This window comes from Caretta caretta, chromosome 4 (genome assembly GCF_965140235.1).
Source record: "Caretta caretta isolate rCarCar2 chromosome 4, rCarCar1.hap1, whole genome shotgun sequence".
Classification (NCBI taxonomy): Eukaryota; Metazoa; Chordata; order Testudines; family Cheloniidae; genus Caretta; species Caretta caretta.
Genome location: NC_134209.1, coordinates 108,684,779 through 108,704,782, shown reverse-complemented (window position 1 = coordinate 108,704,782; position 20,004 = coordinate 108,684,779). Strand labels below are relative to the sequence as shown.

At 42.9% G+C, this 20,004-nt stretch overlaps 2 protein-coding genes across 2 annotated transcripts in view; one reads left to right on the top strand and one right to left on the bottom strand.

The window, feature by feature from the left end:
- Window positions 1-8,672, top strand: part of KLB (klotho beta) — a 49,090-nt gene extending 40,418 nt beyond the window's left edge. Inside the window, 1 exon segment of the mRNA XM_048848544.2 lies at window positions 7,134-8,672. Within this exon segment, the coding sequence (XP_048704501.2) occupies window positions 7,134-7,528 (395 nt within the window). The 3' untranslated portion in view covers window positions 7,529-8,672.
- A 3,686-nt stretch (window positions 8,673-12,358) lies between these two features.
- On the bottom strand, window positions 12,359-19,988 carry RPL9 (ribosomal protein L9). The gene is made up of 8 exons (XM_048848543.2): window positions 19,910-19,988; window positions 19,328-19,374; window positions 19,132-19,247; window positions 17,557-17,652; window positions 16,562-16,694; window positions 14,740-14,820; window positions 14,094-14,211; window positions 12,359-12,500 (listed from the first exon to the last, which is right to left on the bottom strand). The coding sequence occupies exons 2-7, from the start codon at window positions 19,371-19,373 to the stop codon at window positions 14,105-14,107; spliced, it is 579 nt and encodes a 192-aa protein (XP_048704500.1). The 5' UTR covers window position 19,374; window positions 19,910-19,988; the 3' UTR covers window positions 12,359-12,500; window positions 14,094-14,104.
- Window positions 19,989-20,004: the final 16 nt, after the last annotated feature.

Here is a 20,004-nt window from a genome sequence, read left to right as displayed (position 1 = left end):
AGGAGTACAAGGAGAGCTACTGCATGTGTATGGACCAACAGACATTGCTTTGAAGAATTACCAGACTCAGGCACATGGTGCACATGCATACCATATGTGTGAAATACAGATAGGGAACACACATCTCGAAGAAACTCCAGTTACAGTAAGCAACCTACACTTTCAGGATATGGTCCCCACAAAACATGGGTTGTAATTGTTTGATGACACCCCATATTGGTTCAAGTGTGGGGTGGTAGGTGACAACTAGGAGTGTGGAGTCAGTGGTTTGTATTTTTCCCCCCAGTATTGAAGCAGGCACTTCGAGATTATTTGGGTGGCTTGTTCCATGAGGCAATATGCTTCATTTCAGAAGTTTCAGAGTAACAGCCGTGTTAGTCTGTATTCGCAAAAAGAAAAGGAGTACTTGTGGCACCTTAGAGACTAACCAATTTATTTGAGCATAAGCTTTTGTGAGCTACAGCTCACTTCATCGGATGTATACTGTGGAAAATATAGAAGATCTTTTTATACACACAAAGCATGAAAAAATGGGTGTTTACCACTACAAAAGGTTTTCTTTCCCCCCACCTCACTCTCCTGCTGGTAATACCTTATCTAAAGTGATCACTCTCCTTACAATGTGTATGATAATCAAGTTGGGCCATTTCCAGCACAAATCCAGGGTTTAACAAGAACGTCTGAGGGGGGGGGTAGGAAAAAACAAGGGGAAATGGGTTACCTTGCATAATGACTTAGCCACTCCCAGTCTCTATTCAAGCCTAAGTTAATTGTATCCAATTTGCAAATGAATTCCAATTCAACAGTCTCTCGCTGGAGTCTGGTTTTGAAGTTTTTTTGTTGTAATATCGCAACTTTCATGTCTGTAATCGCGTGACTAGAGAGATTGAAGTGTTCTCCGATTGGTTTATGAATGTTATAATTCTTGACATCGGATTTGTGTCATTTATTCTTTTACGTAGAGACTGTCCAGTTTGACCAATGTACATGGCAGAGGGGCATTGCTGGCACATGATGGCATATATCACATTGATAGATGCGCAGGTGAACGAGCCTCTGATAGTGTGGCTGATGTTATTAGGCCCTGTGATTGTGTCCTCTGAATAGATATGTGGGCACAGTTGGCAACGGGCTATGTTGCAAGGATAGGTTCCTGAGTTAGTGGTTCTGTTGTGTGGTATGTGGTTGCTGGTGAGTATTTGCTTCAGGTTGCGGGGCTGTCTGTAGGCAAGGACTGGCCTGTCTCCCAAGATTTGTGAGAGTGTTGGGTCATCCTTCAGGATAGGTTGTAGATCCTTAATAATGTGTTGGAGGGGTTTTAGTTGGGGGCTGAAGGTGACGGCTAGTGGCGTTCTGTTATTTTCTTTGTTATTTTACATTTGGGGACAATGTATACCTTCAAATCAGCGGCACTGCTATGGGTACCCACATGGCCCCACAGTATGCCAACATTTTTATGGCTGACTTAGAACAGCGCTTCCTCAGCTCTCATCCCCTAACGCCCCTACTCTATTTGCACTATATTGATGACATCTTCATCATCTGGACCCATGGAAAAGAAGCCCTTGAGGAATTCCACCATGATTTCAACAATTTCCATCCCACCATCAACCTCAGCCTGGTCCAGTCCACACAAGAGATCCACTTCCTGGACACTACAGTGCTAATAAACGATGGTCACATAAACACCATCCTATACCGGAAATCTGCTGACTGCTACTCCTACCTACATGCCTCCAGCTTTCACCCTGACCACACCACACGATCCATTGTCCACAGCCAAGCTCTGCGATACTACCGCATTTGCTCCAACCCCTCAGACAGAGACAAACACCTACAAGATCTCTATCAAGCATTCTTACAACTACAATACCCACCTGCTGAAGTCCAGAAACAGATTGATAGAGCCAGAAGAATTCCCAGAAGTCACCTACTACAGGACAGGCCTAACAAAGAAAATAACAGAACGCCACAGCCATCATCTTCAGCCCCCAACTAAAACCCCTCCAACGCATTATTAAGGATCTACAACCTATCCTGAAGGATGACCCAACACTCTCACAAATCTTGAGAGACAGGCCAGTCCTTACCTACAGACAGCCCCCCCAACCTGAAGCAAATACTCACCAGCAACCACATACCACACAACAGAACCACTAACCCAGGAACCTATCCTTGCAACATAGCCCGTTGCCAACTGTGCCCACATATCTATTCAGGGGACACCATCACAGGGCCTAATAACATCAGCGACACTCTCAGAGGCTCGTTCACCTGCACATCCACCAATGTGATATATACCATCATGTGCCAGCAATGCCCCTCTGCCATGTACATTGGTCAAACTGGACAGTCTCTACGTAAAAGAATAAATGGACACAAATCCGATGTCAAGAATTGTAACATTCATAAACCAGTCGGAGAACACTTCAATCTCTCTGGTCACGCGATTACAGACATGAAAGTTGCGATATTACAACAAAAAAACTTCAAAACCAGACTCCAGCGAGAGACTGTTGAATTGGAATTCATTTGCAAATTGGATACAATTAACTTAGGCTTGAATAGAGACTGGGAGTGGCTAAGTCATTATGCAAGGTAACCTATTTCCCCTTGTTTTTTCCTACCCCCCCCCTCAGACGTTCTTGTTAAACCCTGGATTTGTGCTGGAAATGGCCCACCTTGATTATCATACACATTGTAAGGAGCGTGATCATAGAATCATAGAATATCAGGGTTGGAAGGGACCCCAGAAGGTCATCTAGTCCAACCCCCTGCTTGAAGCAGGACCAATTCCCAGTTAAATCATCCCAGCCAGGGCTTTGTCAAGCCTGACCTTAAAAACCTCTAAGGAAGGAGATTCTACCACCTCCCTAGGTAACGCATTCCAGTGTTTCACCACCCTCTTAGTGAAAAAGTTTTTCCTAATATCCAATCTAAACCTCCCCCACTGCAACTTGAGACCATTACTCTTCGTTCTGTCATCTGCTACCATTGAGAACAGTCTAGAGCCATCCTCTTTGGAACCCCCTTTCAGGTAGTTGAAAGCAGCTATCAAATCCCCCCTCATTCTTCTCTTCTGCAGGCTAAACAATCCCAGCTCCCTCAGCCTCTCCTCATAACTCATGTGTTCCAGACCCCTAATCATTTTTGTTGCCCTTCGCTGGACTCTCTCCAATTTATCCACATCCTTCTTGAAGTGTGGGGCCCAAAACTGGACACAGTACTCCAGATGAGGCCTCACCAATGTCGAATAGAGGGGAACGATCACGTCCCTCGATCTGCTAGCTATGCCCCTACTTATACATCCCAAAATGCCATTGGCCTTCTTGGCAACAAGGGCACACTGCTGACTCATATCCAGCTTCTCATCCACTGTCACCCCTAGGTCCTTTTCCGCAGAACTGCTGCCTAGCCATTCGGTCCCTAGTCTGTAGCGGTGCATTGGATTCTTCCGTCCTAAGTGCAGGACCCTGCACTTATCCTTATTGAACCTCATCAGATTTCTTTTGGCCCAATCCTCCAATTTGTCTAGGTCCTTCTGTATCCTATCCCTCCCCTCCAGCGTATCTACCACTCCTCCCAGTTTAGTATCATCTGCAAATTTGCTGAGAGTGCAATCCACACCATCCTCCAGATCATTTATGAAGATATTGAACAAAACCGGCCCCAGGACCGACCCTTGGGGCACTCCACTTGATACCGGCTGCCAACTAGACATGGAGCCATTGATCACTACCCGTTGAGCCCGTGATCACTTTAGATAAACTATTACCAGCAGGAGAGTGGGGTGGGAGGAGAGAAAACCTTTTGTAGTGGTAAACACCCATTTTTTCATGCTTTGTGTGTATAAAAAGATCTTCTATACTTTCCAAAGTATGCATCCGATGAAGTGAGCTGTAGCTCACGAAAGCTTATGCTCAAATAAATTGGTTAGTCTCTAAGGTGCCACAAATACTCCTTTTCATTTCTGAAGTGTCCTTGTTTAGTGAAGGTGGTTTTAAGTGTGTATCCCAGATGTTCTCTTTGAAGCAAATTTTGTGGTATCTAAGTGTGTGACTGTAGATAACAGACTTTTTGGCGCATCTGAGGTGGTTACTGGATCTGTGGAGGTAAGTGAGATGATCCATGGGTTTCTTGTATATAATAATTTTCAACTTCTGGGACACTGAGATCAGCTACAATAACAGAACCCTACAAATGACTTTATACAATAAGTTGGTTCAATAAAAGACATTTACCTCACCTGCCTTGTCTCTATTATGACCCAGAGCATGGTAAGGGAAATCAGTTCTAAAGATTAAACTAAACTAGGAATTTTTTCCTTTGCATCCCGAAGTCCCTACAAAGAAATATAACTATTTTCCTATAGGGAATCCTTAGGCTAGTTGTCATGAAATTCTTATTTTTAAAACTGTAGAAGTGTATCTCTTCAAAGAGAGCCCAAAAGTTCAATTTATAAAACTTACTTTTACAAAATTAGCTTATTTAAATAATATTATGGATTTTCTCTGTGCTTACATATGAATTCAAAGGTGAAATGGTGAGTAATTATTTTTACTATTTTGTTTTTTAAAGTAGCTATAATTTTATCTCCTAAGGGTCATTTTAGGTGTTAGGAATGTGTATTATTTTTATTGGAGTAGTGCCTGAAGATCCCAGTCCCTGATTGGGGCCCCTTTTGGCTAGGCCTTGTACACACTTATAATGAGCAGGTAATCCTTGCTCCAAAGTGTTTACAATTCAACCTACTGTTTCAGGGGAAATGTGCAACTTTGAATCTAGCTGCTGTTTTGAGGGGTTGCAGATGTATGTTCTACTCAAGTATGCACATGCCAAGCTCATCAAAGCCGGAGAACTTTGCCTTGCAGTACCATAGGGGTGGTTCTTGTGTCTTCTGGCCCTTAGCCCCTCCCCAGGCTATTTAAGGGCAGCACTGATCCAATACCCCATAGTTCCTTCTCACCACCCACAGCTAGAGTCGCAGCATTTGGTGTAGTAGTTTACCTCACTGTTTGTTTCAGTTTTTTTCTGGAACTTTGTTGTATATAATTAATTGTTAGCATAGTTTAGTATTACCCTTAGATTTAGCTGTAGTACTTAGAACAGATAGATAATTATCCTGGGTGATGCCCTCACCAGGGTTTAAACATTGCTCATTATGTATAGTGGCTATCCCCAATAGTGACCCCACACACTGTTTGTTGTGCCTGGGAGAAGGGCATATTAAAGAAAGGTGCTCCATCTGCGAGTGATTTAAAAAGAGCACACAGGTGGCGAGGGACGAGTCTAAAGCAGCACCTTTTAGAACATGCCATCTGGGCCGGTTTAGCACTGGGAGCCTCCACAGATCATCTGACCCCACACTCCTCTTTGGAGCTGACATGGAATGTTGCTCCTGGCTTGAGGACTGGTGCTTCCCTAACAAGAAAGTTCTCCTTTCTCTGGTCCTTCAGGGAGAAGGTATATCACAATGACTTATGGAATAGCTTGGATGCCTCCTCCGCAGAGGTTGAGATACCATTCAACAAAGTTTCAAGTGACTTTGATTTCTTTTCTCAGTGACTTTTTGATACTGGACATTTGCAGCACTGCTATGTGGTTTTCCATACATACTTCAACCAAATACTATGCTATTATGTCTGTGTCCAAACAAGGTCAGCGCATGACTTCTGCATTTGTGGAGGCTGGGCACGAGCACCCTAGAAATGGGGGGCCATGCCCCTTGCTCTGCTCTGAGGCCCACCCCCGCTTGACCTTCTCCCCGCAAGGACCTGCCCACACTCCGCCCCAAGCCCTGCTCTGCCTCCCTCCCTGGCCCCCTCACCTGCCACTCGCACCTCTTCGCCCCCTCAAGCCCCTCACCCACTGGGGGCAGAAAGGTGCAAGTGACAGGTGGGCCCTCGGGGGAAGGGGAGGAGCTGGAGCAGAAAGAGAAGCTGCACGGGAGGGGGGTAGGGGGGAAGTGGAGCAGCACAGGATGAGCCGGAGTGGGGCCTCGGGGTGGCACACCTCCAGAGGGAAGTGCACCACATCCCTTTTGGGGAGGCTTAGCTTCCCCTGGCCTCTTATACCTGCCGCCCATGCGACCAGATCAGATGCAAATTTTGGGAAGGCGCTCTTGCAATTGCATTTTAAGTAGATTCTGAGCCCTACCTCCTTCTGATACTGCTTATGAGTCATGTGAGTGGAATACACATCTGCAGCCACTCAAAGAAGAAAAGATGGTTACTTACCTGTAGTGTTACTCTTGTTCATGATGTGTGTGCAGACGTGTATGCCACAAGCCACCCTTCATCCCGTCTGCATCAAAGTCTCAATTCTTGACATTCAATGCAAAGAAACTGAGAGGTGTAGGGGCAACCCCATCCTTAAATAGCTTGGAGAGGGGCTAAGGGCCAGAGGGTATGAGCAGTGCCCCATACAGGTACTGTTAGGCAAAGTTATCTGGCTTTGGTGCGCTCAATGCACGCACACCTGCATGGAATACACATTGGCACCCACAGCTCAATGAACAGCCGTTACAGCACAGGTACATAACTGTCTTTTGCTTGGCAGGTAAGGAAAAACTATTTTACTATAATAGCCTAGTATAGGGATTCCTAATCTTTCAGAGCTGCCGTTTCCCTCTCAGAATGTTTTTTGACCTCTTTTTCCAAAACCACTCATCCAAACTATGATTAGACTCTGTGGGGCCAGATTCTTGAAGGTATTTAGGCACCTAAAGATAGAGATAGGTACTTTTGAAAATCCTACTAGATGTCCTAACTCCCGTTGATTTGAAGGGGAGTTATGCGCCCAGCAGTTCTGGGAATCTTGCAAAGTACCTATCTGCATCTTTAAGTGCCTAAACACATTTTAAAATCTGGTGCTAGTAGACGAAAGTCAGGACTGTAATGTGTGAACTCCTGAATTCTAATTCCACTCACTAGATCTCCTTGGTGATGATTAGAATAACCATGGCAATTAGGTATTAGGATTAATTAACTATTTATATAGCACACTGAAGTAACTATTTTGTTTTATAATGCAGTTATAATTTTTACCTTTTATAAATGTTGCAGTCATTTGAGATCTTAAATAGCTTTTCATACATAAGGAGAATTTATCAACATTCATTCCTTTTTTTTCAGCATATCACATTGATAAAGTAAAGATTAGAGGTTATTATGCATTTAAACTGACTGAAGAAAAATCAAAACCCAGATTTGGATTCTTCACTTCTGATTCAAGAGCCAAGTCTTCAATACAAATTTACAACAACCTGATTAGCCGCAATGGCTTTCCTGGAGAGTATTCTAGTGATCTATGTGATCAATCAGAGGAAAAAACACAGTGTACCTTCTGTTTGTTTCTCTCACAAGAGAAGCCTCTGATATTCTTTGGCTGCTGCCTTTTCTCCTCTTTTGTCCTGCTTCTAACAATTATAATTTTTCACAAAAGAAAAAGAAGAAAACTGTATAGGGCAAAAAACTTCCAACACATCTGTCCCCCATTTAAAAAGGGACACAAAGCTACTCTCAACTAGATTCATCACTGTCTGCATCTGCTTTCTGTATAGGATAAAGAGGATGGGACAATTTCTGAGAAGCACTATGTGAGTCACTCCAGTTATACACACCAAATAACATTCAGTGGAGGAATGGAAAATAATTACACAAGGGAGAAGAAAAACTGATGTTGATGGGTACCAGTGATTTTTATCGAGCTTTTGAAGCAAGTTAAATGGTTTCTCCTTGTGCCCTGGAATCATTTGTTAACTAGTTTGACTTGAAAAGTTATTAAGCTGTGAGAACTGATGTGCACTTTTATATATGAATGTCTTCAAACTAGAAATTTTTGTGATGGACACTCAGATATGTTTGGTCATTGATAAGTTTGTATCTGCAGTTCTTTGCAAATGTGACAGCTTTAAAAAATTCCAGTTAAATTCAACACCAAGGATTAAATAGTTTGGACCAGATACTGGTCTTAGTTGCAAAGGCATAAATCTGACTAACTTCATCATTGACATAAATGCCTAACTCTGACACTGGGAAAGTTGAGATTAGGTAATGGCTCCTAGGACAAGTTGGGAACAAGACATTATGATATACAACCACTGCTTATTTTCCCCTGGAAGGTAGGGACAAAAATCAGTCAGTTGTGTACAGATTTTTATTACTGGAAACCATTAAAACAAGCTCTATCTATTAATCCATCACAGAAAATAGATATGCACACAACTTTAAGTAATATGTATTTATTTCTGGAAAATGTGCAAACTAGCTGAGCCTCCTGTACTCTTGGTAAACTGCCAGTGCAGCCCTCAGTGTTGCAAATCCTGTCATAAAGAAATATGAGAGCAGTTTGTTTAGAAATGTCTATTCTCTCAAGAATTCTATGTGTATTCTATTAAAAATGACATTTTCACAGGCTCATAGATGTCTCAAAACGACCTTATTTTCACTAAACCTGTTGTCTAACATATTTGTGTTTATAGAGATTACATTTACCCCACAATGTCTCTTACAAACTATATTTTATGTGATGTTTAGAGATTGAGATGTTCCCATTCACATTGGTTTACTTTCTCTCTTGGCTCATTTGGTCAGTGGACAAAGCTCCCAGATATTGTTTCAGTGCCCACAGTCTATTTCTACGCTACAAACTCTTTGGCAGCATAGCTCTCATGGATAGACACAGCATACACAGAGAGCAACTTTTCTTGTGGTGTAGGAACACCACAGCCCCAAACAATATTAGCTATGCTGCTAAAAGCTGTCCTTTGTGGGCATAGTTGCATCTACACTGATGGTGTGTTTTTTCTTAAACATAGCGGTGTCAGTCAGGGGTGTGTTTATTCACACCCTGAGCTACCTTGAATTCGCAATAGAAATAGAATAAATGTGATATTCCTTTTGGAAGCCTGCAGTTTGGGTATAACTAGCCTGTTGTCTGGATAAATGTACTGAATAGGATGGCATGGTGTCATATATACCAGCCATAATTCTGGGTCCTTTGGGTTTGGGTTCTTTGCTGCCCACCATCTGAGCACCTCACCATATGCCTATGCTAAATATCTGAAAAAAGACACACCTCTCTGGGGGTTTCTTTCACATATTAAGCTTGCATATACATAAAAGGCTAGGCCCAATTCTCTAGTGCATTAGCCACCTTGGGCTTATTTTCTCCATCCACATCCTCCAGCTGATACAGCAGGGTGAACATATCCACATATTCTCCTTTCCAAATTTGTTTTCCCTAAGTGTTTGATAAATTCTCATAGCACTCCCCATTCTCAAAAGAACTTGGGGTCAGTGTGTAAGGATGGGTAGTCTGCTACCTCTTGGGGGGGAGGAGGGGAGAGAGGGGAGGGAGAGGAAAGCATCAGCCCACTCTATTTCAGTTAAAACATCTGTCTTGGGTGCACTGGCCCCGTGCATCCTACTTTCAGTCACCTGCCTCCTCAGCCCAGGGCCATGCTTCCCCCACACCCCAAGAAAGAGGCAGCCCTCTTACACCTCATAGGACCAGTTTTCCACTGCCCTAGGTGGGGGCAGAACTGCAGCTCTGAACATGGTGCACAAAGGCCTACTTCCAGTCCCCTCCCTTGCAGGGAGATGCTGGCAACCCTCACCACTACAGCCCGGGGGGGGGGAGGGGCACGGCTGGGATGCCTGAACACTCCTGCAGGGAAGCTCTTATTTGACCACCCTTGGGTGGTCCACTCACCTTCCCCAACCTTGGCCTCTGAGCCCAAGACCCTGCTCCCAGAACCCCTCCAGAGACTCTGTCCCAGTTCTCCCTTAGTCAGGGCTCCTCTAACACCTCCATCCCCATTGACTGAGCCACAACCCTGCTCCCCACATACCACCTGCTGCTGGGTGTACAATCTTAGCAGTGAGCCCAGCTGCTGTGTGCCTGCCACCTTCAGCAGCCTGGATGGCTGCTGCCACCACCACCCAGCTCCAGGTGCTCACCCCAGAAATAGGTATTGCTCTCATAGCTTTGGTCCTACCCCTGCCACTCCTGGAGGCAATTGGGAAGGGGGACACACACTTTGCCCTAGCAGCTACTGCTGCTGTAGTGTGGCTGAGTTCTCCAGCCAGGCCCCTTCTAGGAATTGTTGCAGCAGCAAGCTATCCCCACAAAAGGGCACATGGATCCCAAGGAAGGTTTTAAATTGAGGGGTGTGCATGTGTGTGCAAAGAGCCAATTGCATGCCATTTGCCCATCTGGCCTATGGGAGGAAGAGACTCCCCTTCTGTCTGCCAGGCACATTCCAACATGTGACACTAGGGACAGGCTCTCCCCTCATGCCACCTCCACTATTGTCCCCTTCAGCCAACAGGAGGTGGAGAAGCCCCTTCCAGCATGTATCAGAGCCACAAGAAGGGCTCTCCCCTCCTGACAAAGGGAGTTACAGTAGGCATGAGCTTATGCATACAAGGATCATCATACACACATTCTGTTGTAACCATGGTTGATATCCTACCAGCCATTGTGAAGGGAAGCTTCCAGATCAACCCTGCAACTCCACAAATCTCTGGGCAACAATGGCAGGTAGGGCCAAGGCATGTACACCCACATGCATCAGTGGAGGGATTGAGAGCACAACAGGCTGGGATATTTTTGTTTATCCTGGTGACATGGCAGACAGGATGCAAGGCCACTTTGTCAATGTAGGAAGCAATTAGAGGAAGGACAGATCTCTCCTCAAGGACACAGAGAAGCAGAAGATAGGCAGCCTTAACTTAAAGTTATGTTTGTTTGTAAAAGATATTCTAGTTAAGCAGAAACAGTGAGTACTAGTTTTGAGGCTTATCTCCTACTTTGAGAGATTGCATCATTTAAATTTTAACTGTATTTTGCATACAAAACTGCAGAGCTTTGCATTTATTCCCACATTTCTTTACAAAGTAAGTATTTCTTCAAAGCTTATATGTATAAGTTAATAATGGTACTGCAGATTTTATATGCAAAGTGTTATGTGACAGGGCTACAGTCACAAATTTGTTAGCTCTGCAGCCACACACTAAGAAAAACTTAACCATGGAGCAGTTCACTCCAAGCTGACAGAAGGTACCCACAATATTCAAAGCATCTATTTAGACTTTGCAGCGAAGACCCATGATTTCTGCAGCAGACAGGGAATTTTTGCAGTAGTTTCATTTAAGTACAGTGGTATTTAAATAACTGAAAATATCACAATGGTAGTCTTGTTTTTGACTAAGTTCATAAAGGTCTTACTCAATTAAATGGCAATTTTTTGTCTGTAGCCCAGTAACTTGAACATCATAGTTCTAAATTTCAGAGACCATTGTATTCATCAGTGTCCAAATTCCTACTCATTTTCAGGAAAAACTGAAGACATCAAAAGGGAGAAAATGGGGAACACATGAAGCCCCCCAGCCACTTCCAAACACCTTATAAATGGTCTAAAATCGCCTAGCAGACAATATTCCTATCTCATCTCAGCCTGTCCTCCCACTAGTTTAACATGTTCACACCCTTCAATGATTTATTCCTCAGGCAGAAAAATGCTAGGGGAAGAGGGTGACATGGGGGGCACAGAGCCCCTTCCATGGAGGAATGAAGGTTCAGAGCCCCTGCTATAGGGGGCAAAAGTGGGGGACTTGGAATGGGTGGAGGGAAGAATGGGGCACAGAACCCCTGGTGAGGGAAAACTGGAGGCACTGCTATGGGAATGGAGTGCACAAAGAGCTCCTTCCATGGGAGTCTTAGAGAAACCCTGGTGAAGGCACTGCAGGGAGTCCTGGAAACAAAGACGGATGGATAGTAGCACATATGGAGTTTGTGGAGTGGAATAGAGGGATGCATGCAAGGAACTTGGCCTACACGAGCTACAAAGTATGCAGCCCCTACTGATATTTGGATTTTATTCTATTGTCCTCATCTTTAGTCTTCAGTTTACAATGATAACTTGACTAAAGCAGCTGTTGGTGAAGCAAGTTTAGGAACTGTCAAGGTAATCTGAACCTTTGAAGTCAGAGAAAGAATGAAATGGGATTATCGAATAAACATATTAGAGTTTGCTTCTTCTGCTGAAGTGATCAACAGTTTTCACCATTTAGAAATCTTTACTTCAGAGTTAGCACTTCAATTACATGAACTGGACAGTCCACACATCTCAGAGAAATCATTTCAGGCTGCTTTCTTTTACACTAAGGTTCTGAGAGGCTATGAGTTACGTACACTGTTAATGGATGGCAAAAACATACAACAGTCTACTTATGGCATCTTGCAAAACTAACTTGGGGAACTGCTTCTCCAAAGAGTAATATTTTAAGATAATTTAATATAATACAATGAATTATAGCCATTGTTATTCAGATCTTAAAGTCAGAACCCAAAATGTGGAATACTTGTTTTATTTTTTATTTTTTTTAAACACATCATTGTGTTCAGTGTTACACCAGACTTTCCATTCGGTACTTGCTGTATCAAGTAGTAAGTTACAGATGTCCCACTTGTGGTTTGTTTCAGAATCTAGACAACTGAAAGTAAGAAGAGTGCTAAATTATAAAACAATATATACAGTTTTAAGCTTTACTATGTCAGTGCAATCCCCTCTAAATTCCCTTAGATTTATTACTAAAAGTTTATGGATATCTCAATATATTTTAAAAGCATATCTGATATAAAGCATAGAAAACTGTTCTACTTGTTAAGCATCACTCAAGAATTCAGACATAGAATCTTGTCACATTTTGATCATTTAAGCAGGAACATAGTTCAGATGCAATGCAAGTAGCTGTTCTTCACCCATTTTTCAGTTGGGTTGACTAAAGCAAATGGTCAAAGTCAATGGCTCAAGAGTAACTAATCTTCTCCCTCCCCCAAAAGAACAGCACTAAAATGGAATAAATAGTCTTGCACACGGCTGAAGTGACTTCTACATAGCAGGTGATAACAGGGTTGATGTTTTAAATTGGCTTTGTCTGGGTGGAATATGTCTGTTTCAAGTGGAATCCACTGATACTAAAAAGTTAAAATTGCTGTACTAAAACTTTAGTAAAGTTAAAATAGAAATAGCCAATTTGCATATTCCCTTGCTTTTATGCTGCAGAAGGTACTCGTGACACTAATTTTAAATGCAACTTGAGACTTTTGCAGCCATCTGACACGCTGGTATATTTTACAAACAAAATATAATCGTATTTGGATGAAAAAGCTGGTGGTATAAACGTCTGTAGACTGGTGAAAAAATCCTAAAGGAAAAGCTTGTAGCACCATTTAACTGTAAGTTACTTCCATAATATTAAGTGTTTTAGTTTCATTGTTTGGTAACAGAGGACAAATACAAATGCATCAAGAAACTCAGTAATCAAACAATAGTGCATCAATTATTCAAAGTTAAAAAAATTATCTGCTCCTAAAGTGAATGGATGTCATGTTGGTGGGTTTACAGCTACTGAATGGCAAAAATACTAGGCAATGAATATGTTGCTAAATCTTCCTATCAATACACTGCTCTGTGCCATCACCAAACTAAGGAGCAAAAAAGTCTTACCACCAAATTCAAATGAGTCTGCACTCCAATGCCTCAAACCAGATAGGAACCTGAATAGCAGCTCAAGAGTGACAAAATATTGCTTGAAGACCTCAGCTATGGCATTATGCACCATGCTCAGGAGAACAAAGCCCAGACCTGATCTACTCTTAAGTTTTACCAATCTGTGTCAGTCAGGGGTGCAATTTTTTACTGACAATTATACCAGTAAAAGCTCTTGTGTGGATGCATCTGTACTAGTATAGAGGTGCTTTAATATTAGCATTGCTTATTTTGCTTCCTGAATCAGAAAAACCTACACTGGTTTAAGCACTTTTATATCAGTATAATTACATTTAAACATACTGGGGGTTGCCTCTAACATATACTTAAAGCAGAAAAACTTAACTATAGACCAGTCCCTACAAGCAAGTAACTTTTCATGTTACCTGTTCAAGAGCACTGCCCCACGCACCCGTATTGATCATTCCCTGTTCCCAAAAATCTGCTGAAGTCTTTAAGACGGGGACCTGATTTATCAAATTACACATGTACCTTTGAAATTATAATACAGAATGTTACTGCATAAAATACCAACCTATTATAGTTTTACTCATCAGCCTGTTGTACTGTTCCCTTCTCGGAAACATAGATACCATCCAAGAATTTTCTGATATCCTTGTTCTTGACTGTGGTGGCCTGCTGGATCAAGGCAGCTACAGAAAAAACAAGAAATTTAAGACATAGCAAAGACGGTGCCCTAACTCAGCCCATTCTTATACACACTCCAACATTTCAGCTGATGACACAGAACTCAAACAGGAGATGAAATAGCTTAGAAGGGATACTGCCAACTTGAAATGACTAAACTTCTTTTTAAGCAGCCTGGAACTTTCAGGTGCCAACTCCTCTCACCAACAAGAGTTTTACAATAATGGTTTTAAATGTTTTTCTGCTGCTGCATAAAAGACAAACAAAATAAAGCTATACAGGGTCAGTTTTACTGCTTTCCAAGTAAATGCACTGACAAATAATCTTTGTGTCTTCCATTCTTACGCAATAAGTAGTACTTAATTTCTAGACAGAAGTTGATTTGAGCTATCACTTCAATTCAGTGAAGGTTTTCAGGAACAGTTTGTTAAAATATAAAAAAAAGTTCCTGAATTGACACCTGCAAATTAAAGGGCTACTCCTACAGCTTAGTGACACATCTCTCTCCCTCCATAAATACTTAGTATACAAACCTGAGTTTGATACCAATTCAATGTCATTCCCTTCAAGAATCAACTCATCCTTCTGGGCTTGAGATACTGCACAGGCAACACCTAAGGGAAAGGAAAGTACACAGTAAGCTGTATATTTATCTGTGGAGGTATGGCAGATGCACTTTATGTAACTTCTAAACATTCAAGGAAAAACAGTCGCTGTTTCAGAAATCCTGTTTGACTTCATTTATAGATCCATAAAAGACTATATGGATATTACAATAATTAGCTTCCTATTATTTATTACAATAGCATCCAGAGGCCAATATTAGGACTGCCCCCTGCTTTGTGCTAGGCACTATTATACATACAAAGTTTCAGCTGCTTTCCATTATAAAGCAGATTAAAACCTTCTCACCCTGTAACTCAAATCAAAAATGAAGTGTAACATTAACAGATACAAGAGTTCGAAAATTTAAGAATCCATTTTGGATAGTCTAACAGCTTGGTCTGTTAAGCTCCAAATTTGGCTGAACATTATTCAGTTATCACTTGGGCACTTCAGAAATTCTGATGGCTAGTTTTGGATATGTCTGCTACTTTCTTTTTTAATTCAAGAACTGCACAAGTGAGATTAGTGAGGCCAGCCATTAGATCAAAATTTTACCTCTTACCCTCCATGCAGGCCAAAGACATTCCTGTATCTTCACAAAATCCTCAAAGACCCACCACTATCAACGCCATTATAAACCACAAAAATAAGGTAGCCAAATAGACAGAGTGACAGCACCCACATAAATATCAGCCCTTATTGTATCTGCTAATGTTGTCTGAGATGCAACCAGTTATCTAACCTGATGCTTTCATCCAAAGTGGAGATCAAACAGATCAACTTGATTTACTCTAAAGTCCTTCCCATTGTCAGGTAATGGGTGTCCATTATAGCTCTTATTCATATCTGGCTGTGAATTCACAAGCTTTAGACAATCCTGAATATGAGCAAGAGCTGATTAATTCATTTACTCTAACCTGCTTGTCAAAATGTCAAATCAAAAACTTAAGTATTTTTTGTGAATTAAGTTGTAGTACAATGGGTAAGGCTAGTTTATAGGAATGCCTCCAATGGCAGATATTTAATCTCTACAGATATAAAATGCAGTTAGGGTTACATGTCCATTTGTCCAATAAACTTAACCAAAATGGCTACTGCCACAAACACATAACACACTGATGGATTACAGATAAGAGTGTATGTCAAATGAATAAGCTTGTTTGAAATTGTACTTTTGAAAGATTTCTGCAGACAGGCTGCAAACTAAGCTTTTCATATGTATCCTTAAAATAAATGTAAAGTTCTTACAGCAGTTAATTTTTCTGTACTCACTGTATTAAAGAGACTTAACACTGACCTCTCTACATAAAGCTACAACTTTACAAGCTTCATCAAGATTGCTACTTTTTTTAAGTCTAAATTAAATATTTCAAGTGATAATGAAAAATGTTTAGAACAAAGCCAAAAGCAGAAGTTTGTCATGCATGTATCTTGGAAACTAATAAAATCAAGATTGCATATGCGGGAGTGCCGATGCAAAATATGGGACCCTCAGAAAAAGTCTGGATCTATCCTGGTTTATTAAGAGATTATGATTTTCAGATGTTGATCATTCACAGCTTCTACAGAAAAATCGATCTGTTGTGAGCACCTAGCATCTTTGAAAGTCAGGCCATAAACAATATGTCTTCTGATGCCCATTACAAAGTTCACAGCATCGAATCTTACGAGAAGCAAGTTTGTTACAACAACATATTCACAGCATGTTCCCTTCAATTTGCAAAGTACAAGGCCTCTAACTAGACTTACCTGGTCTCATGCGTACCCTGCGGATATATTTCTCTCCCAGGAAGTTACGGATTTCCACAAGTGAGCCATTTTCCTGTATAACTACGTTGATGGGGAAGTGAGCATACACAGACCTCATTTTGTAACGAAAGCCCTGGGAGTAACCAAATCAAAAATTTCACCATGAAACTCAAATGTGTTACAGCAGCATTTCTCAAACTGAGGTCTGCAAGGGTACTCGAGGGGGTCTGCGGGCCCCCGCACATCAACTCAACTCCTCCCCCACCTTCCCAGCATCTCCTGCACACCAGAGAAGTCCAGGAGGCCCTGGGAGGGAGGAGTAGGAGGGGGGACAGGGCCCACTCAGGGGAGGGGGCAGAATCATGTCCGGGGCAGCCTTGCTGATCAACTCCTCCCCCTCCCTTCCAACACCTCCTGCAGCTCCCCTGCATGCAAGAGGCACTGGGAGCGAAGGTGCTCGGGAGGCGGAGGGGGGACAGGACGGGGACGGGTTCGGGGAAGAGGAGGGGCAGGGTTGGAGCGGTGGCAGGAAGAGGTGGGGCTGGACCTTGGAGGAAGGGGCGGAGTGGGGCCAGGCCTAAGTGTTGGTTGCTGGGAGTAGGCAGCAAATTTTAAAATCAAAATGGGGGTCCTCGGATTACTGAAGTTTGAGAACCGCTGTGTTACAGAGCTATAAGACTGCAAAACTAGGAGATACATTTAAGAGTTACTGGACAAATGTGATGAAACGTTAGACAGTTTCTGGAGAGTATTTTAACTTTTAATACAGAAGAGTTGCTTTTGAAGAATCAAGCCCTAAAGATCTTTAGAGTTGGGAGAGAATGTTAAGCAGAAACATTAAAGTGATCTCACTGGCAAAGGCAAGATCATAGGTAACCCACACTGTATACAGTACCTTTCATTTAGCATGGCTACAAAAATTTCTCATAAGAATTAAGTTGTCTGATATTGTTAAGAATCAAATGACAAATATTCTATTTCAAAATAAAACTTACCAATGTGACACCCTTGATCATGTTTTGAACATGACTGCAAATTGTACGAACAGTTGCCAGCTCCTTTCTGTTACCCCACCATTTGTCAACCCGTAGCTATAATAAAAGTTCAGCAAAGCGTTCAGTTTCAATTCAGAATTAACAAACATGTTACACATAAGGAATTAAACTGGTTTTTGTATAACCTTCAGCAAATCACTTAATCTCCACAAACCTCAATTTCCACATTTGTGAAATAGAGCTTTTAACATGTATAAAGGAGTCTGAGGAATACTGATGCAAAGTGCTTTAAAACCCTCAGATGACAAATATTTGTGTGAGTGCAAAATATTGAACAGGAAGAGAAAGTACAGGGCAGTAACAAAGCAAACTTCCTGGCATTGTTCCATCAACCTTTTCCTGTATGGACTGTCTAGGTGAGAAGCTAGCTCCTTTTCTATATACATAGAAATATTTGACCTCTCCACACTGCCAACTATGGTGATGGCAAGTTTTGTGCTTGTTCATTAGCAAAAGCATTAACCAATTTCACATATCACCAGGCAGCCCTCCAATGGCGTATTTCTTAATCTATGCACTGGAAATTGTATGCCATCCTTTACACGTTAAGCAAAACACTAATGTGCCAGACCTATACTCTTTACCTCAAAGATTTTAAGCAGGTTTTAATGCTCACTTTGCCAAATGTTCATTCAAAAGGTATTAGGTTCGGGAAATGTTTTTAGAATGTCTTGTTTAGAAAAAACTTGAAAATATGACTTCCCAGTAAGCAGAATCAAGCTTTCTATCTAGCCTCCTTGTAATCACCACCAAACACCAACTGAACTTGGTGGTGAATGCATAGCTAAGGTACCAATGAGCACACCCCCCCCCCCCCAAAGTCATGGCCCAGCAGAACTCGAAAAGAAATTTGAAAGAGCAGACCAGGCACATCAGCTACCTTCATCTGCTATTAAATGACATATCCAAGAAAACTTAACTAAGATGCACTGAGCTATCAATGCAGCAGAATTCTAGGTTAATCTTGCTTACTACATATAGTTACAGTTTAAGTAATAAAATACTATAGCTGAACAAAATTAATTTGGGAAATCTAAAAGCATCCTTCAGTAAATGAATAAAATGTTCATTCAACATTTCTAATTACATACATACCCCACAATTTTTAACACTGAAAACCTCCCCAGAACTGTAGCTCCAAAACTGAACATTTAAAAACAGCATGCCCGCTGACAGACACTCGTAATACCTGACTGCATATCAATACTGAACCCTGACTCAAACACCCAAGATGCGCCTAGCCACCTTAGAAACTTATATGATCCCTTGAGCACCTCACAATCTTTAGTATTTAGACTCACAATACCCTGTGATATAAGAAAATACTACTGTCACTTTTTAAAAAATACAAGAACTCAGACAAGCAAGGCTAAGTGACTTTCCAAAAAATCACACAGGACGTTCGTGGCAGAGCAGGGACCTAAACTTAAGTCCCTCATTAGTACCCCAGACACAAGATCATCCTTTCTCTCTCTGAATATAGAAATAATCCCAAAATATCCCTACAATGCTCACCTTCTTGTGCTTCTTTCCCAAAAGGGAGAGCTCTACATTGATGTGGTTAAAATCCCGTCGCAAGGTTCCTCTGGGACCTTTCACAATAACTGCCCGGCCCTTCAGAGAAATGTCGACTGGAAGACAAGAAAATCTAGTGTTAACCTGTTGCAGGACGAGAGTACAAAGCTTACGTGCCACTAGCAAGGGACTGTACCTTTCTCCGGGATGTCAACAGTCTGGTTGCTGAGAATGGTCTTCATTCTACAACGACAACCACAGGGTGAGGGCAGAGACAACAGAGACCCGCACTGCGCCTTCCCCAGCCAGCCAGACCCAGCCCAGCCCAGCCTCTCCGACCCGGGGCCCACAGGCCAAGGGAGCGGCCGCGGCGCCGCTCCACGCCCCGGCCACGCCGCGCAGGGAGCCCGGAACGCGGCTAGCGGGCTGCCCCGCGCCTGGGCCCCCGCCATGAACACTCCACAACAGGGGGGCGGGGGTCACTGCGGGCGGGGCAGGCTCAGACCCGCGAGCGGCGAGTGGCCGCCGCAGACCTGGCCTAGCAGCTCCCGCCCAGCTCGGGGAACCAGCGCCGGGCCCCGGCCGAGCTTCCCCGAGACCGGGGGAGGGGGGAGGTCTGTGCCGGGGGCTCTCCCCGACGGGCCGGGGGCAGGCACATCCCCGGGGCGGCCAGGACAGTCCCTAGAGCCGCCCTGTGCCCGGCGCGGCACCGTCGGGGCGCAGGGGGGGGCCTGGTGCCGCGGATGGAAGCAGATCGCGGACAGGGGACAGCCCTTACCTCGCTGCAGACCGAGGGGAAAGGGAGAGCGTCTTTCGTCATCGCGTTCTTGTATCCCGTCCGCCTAGGCCTGACGTCATCACGTTCGGCCACCC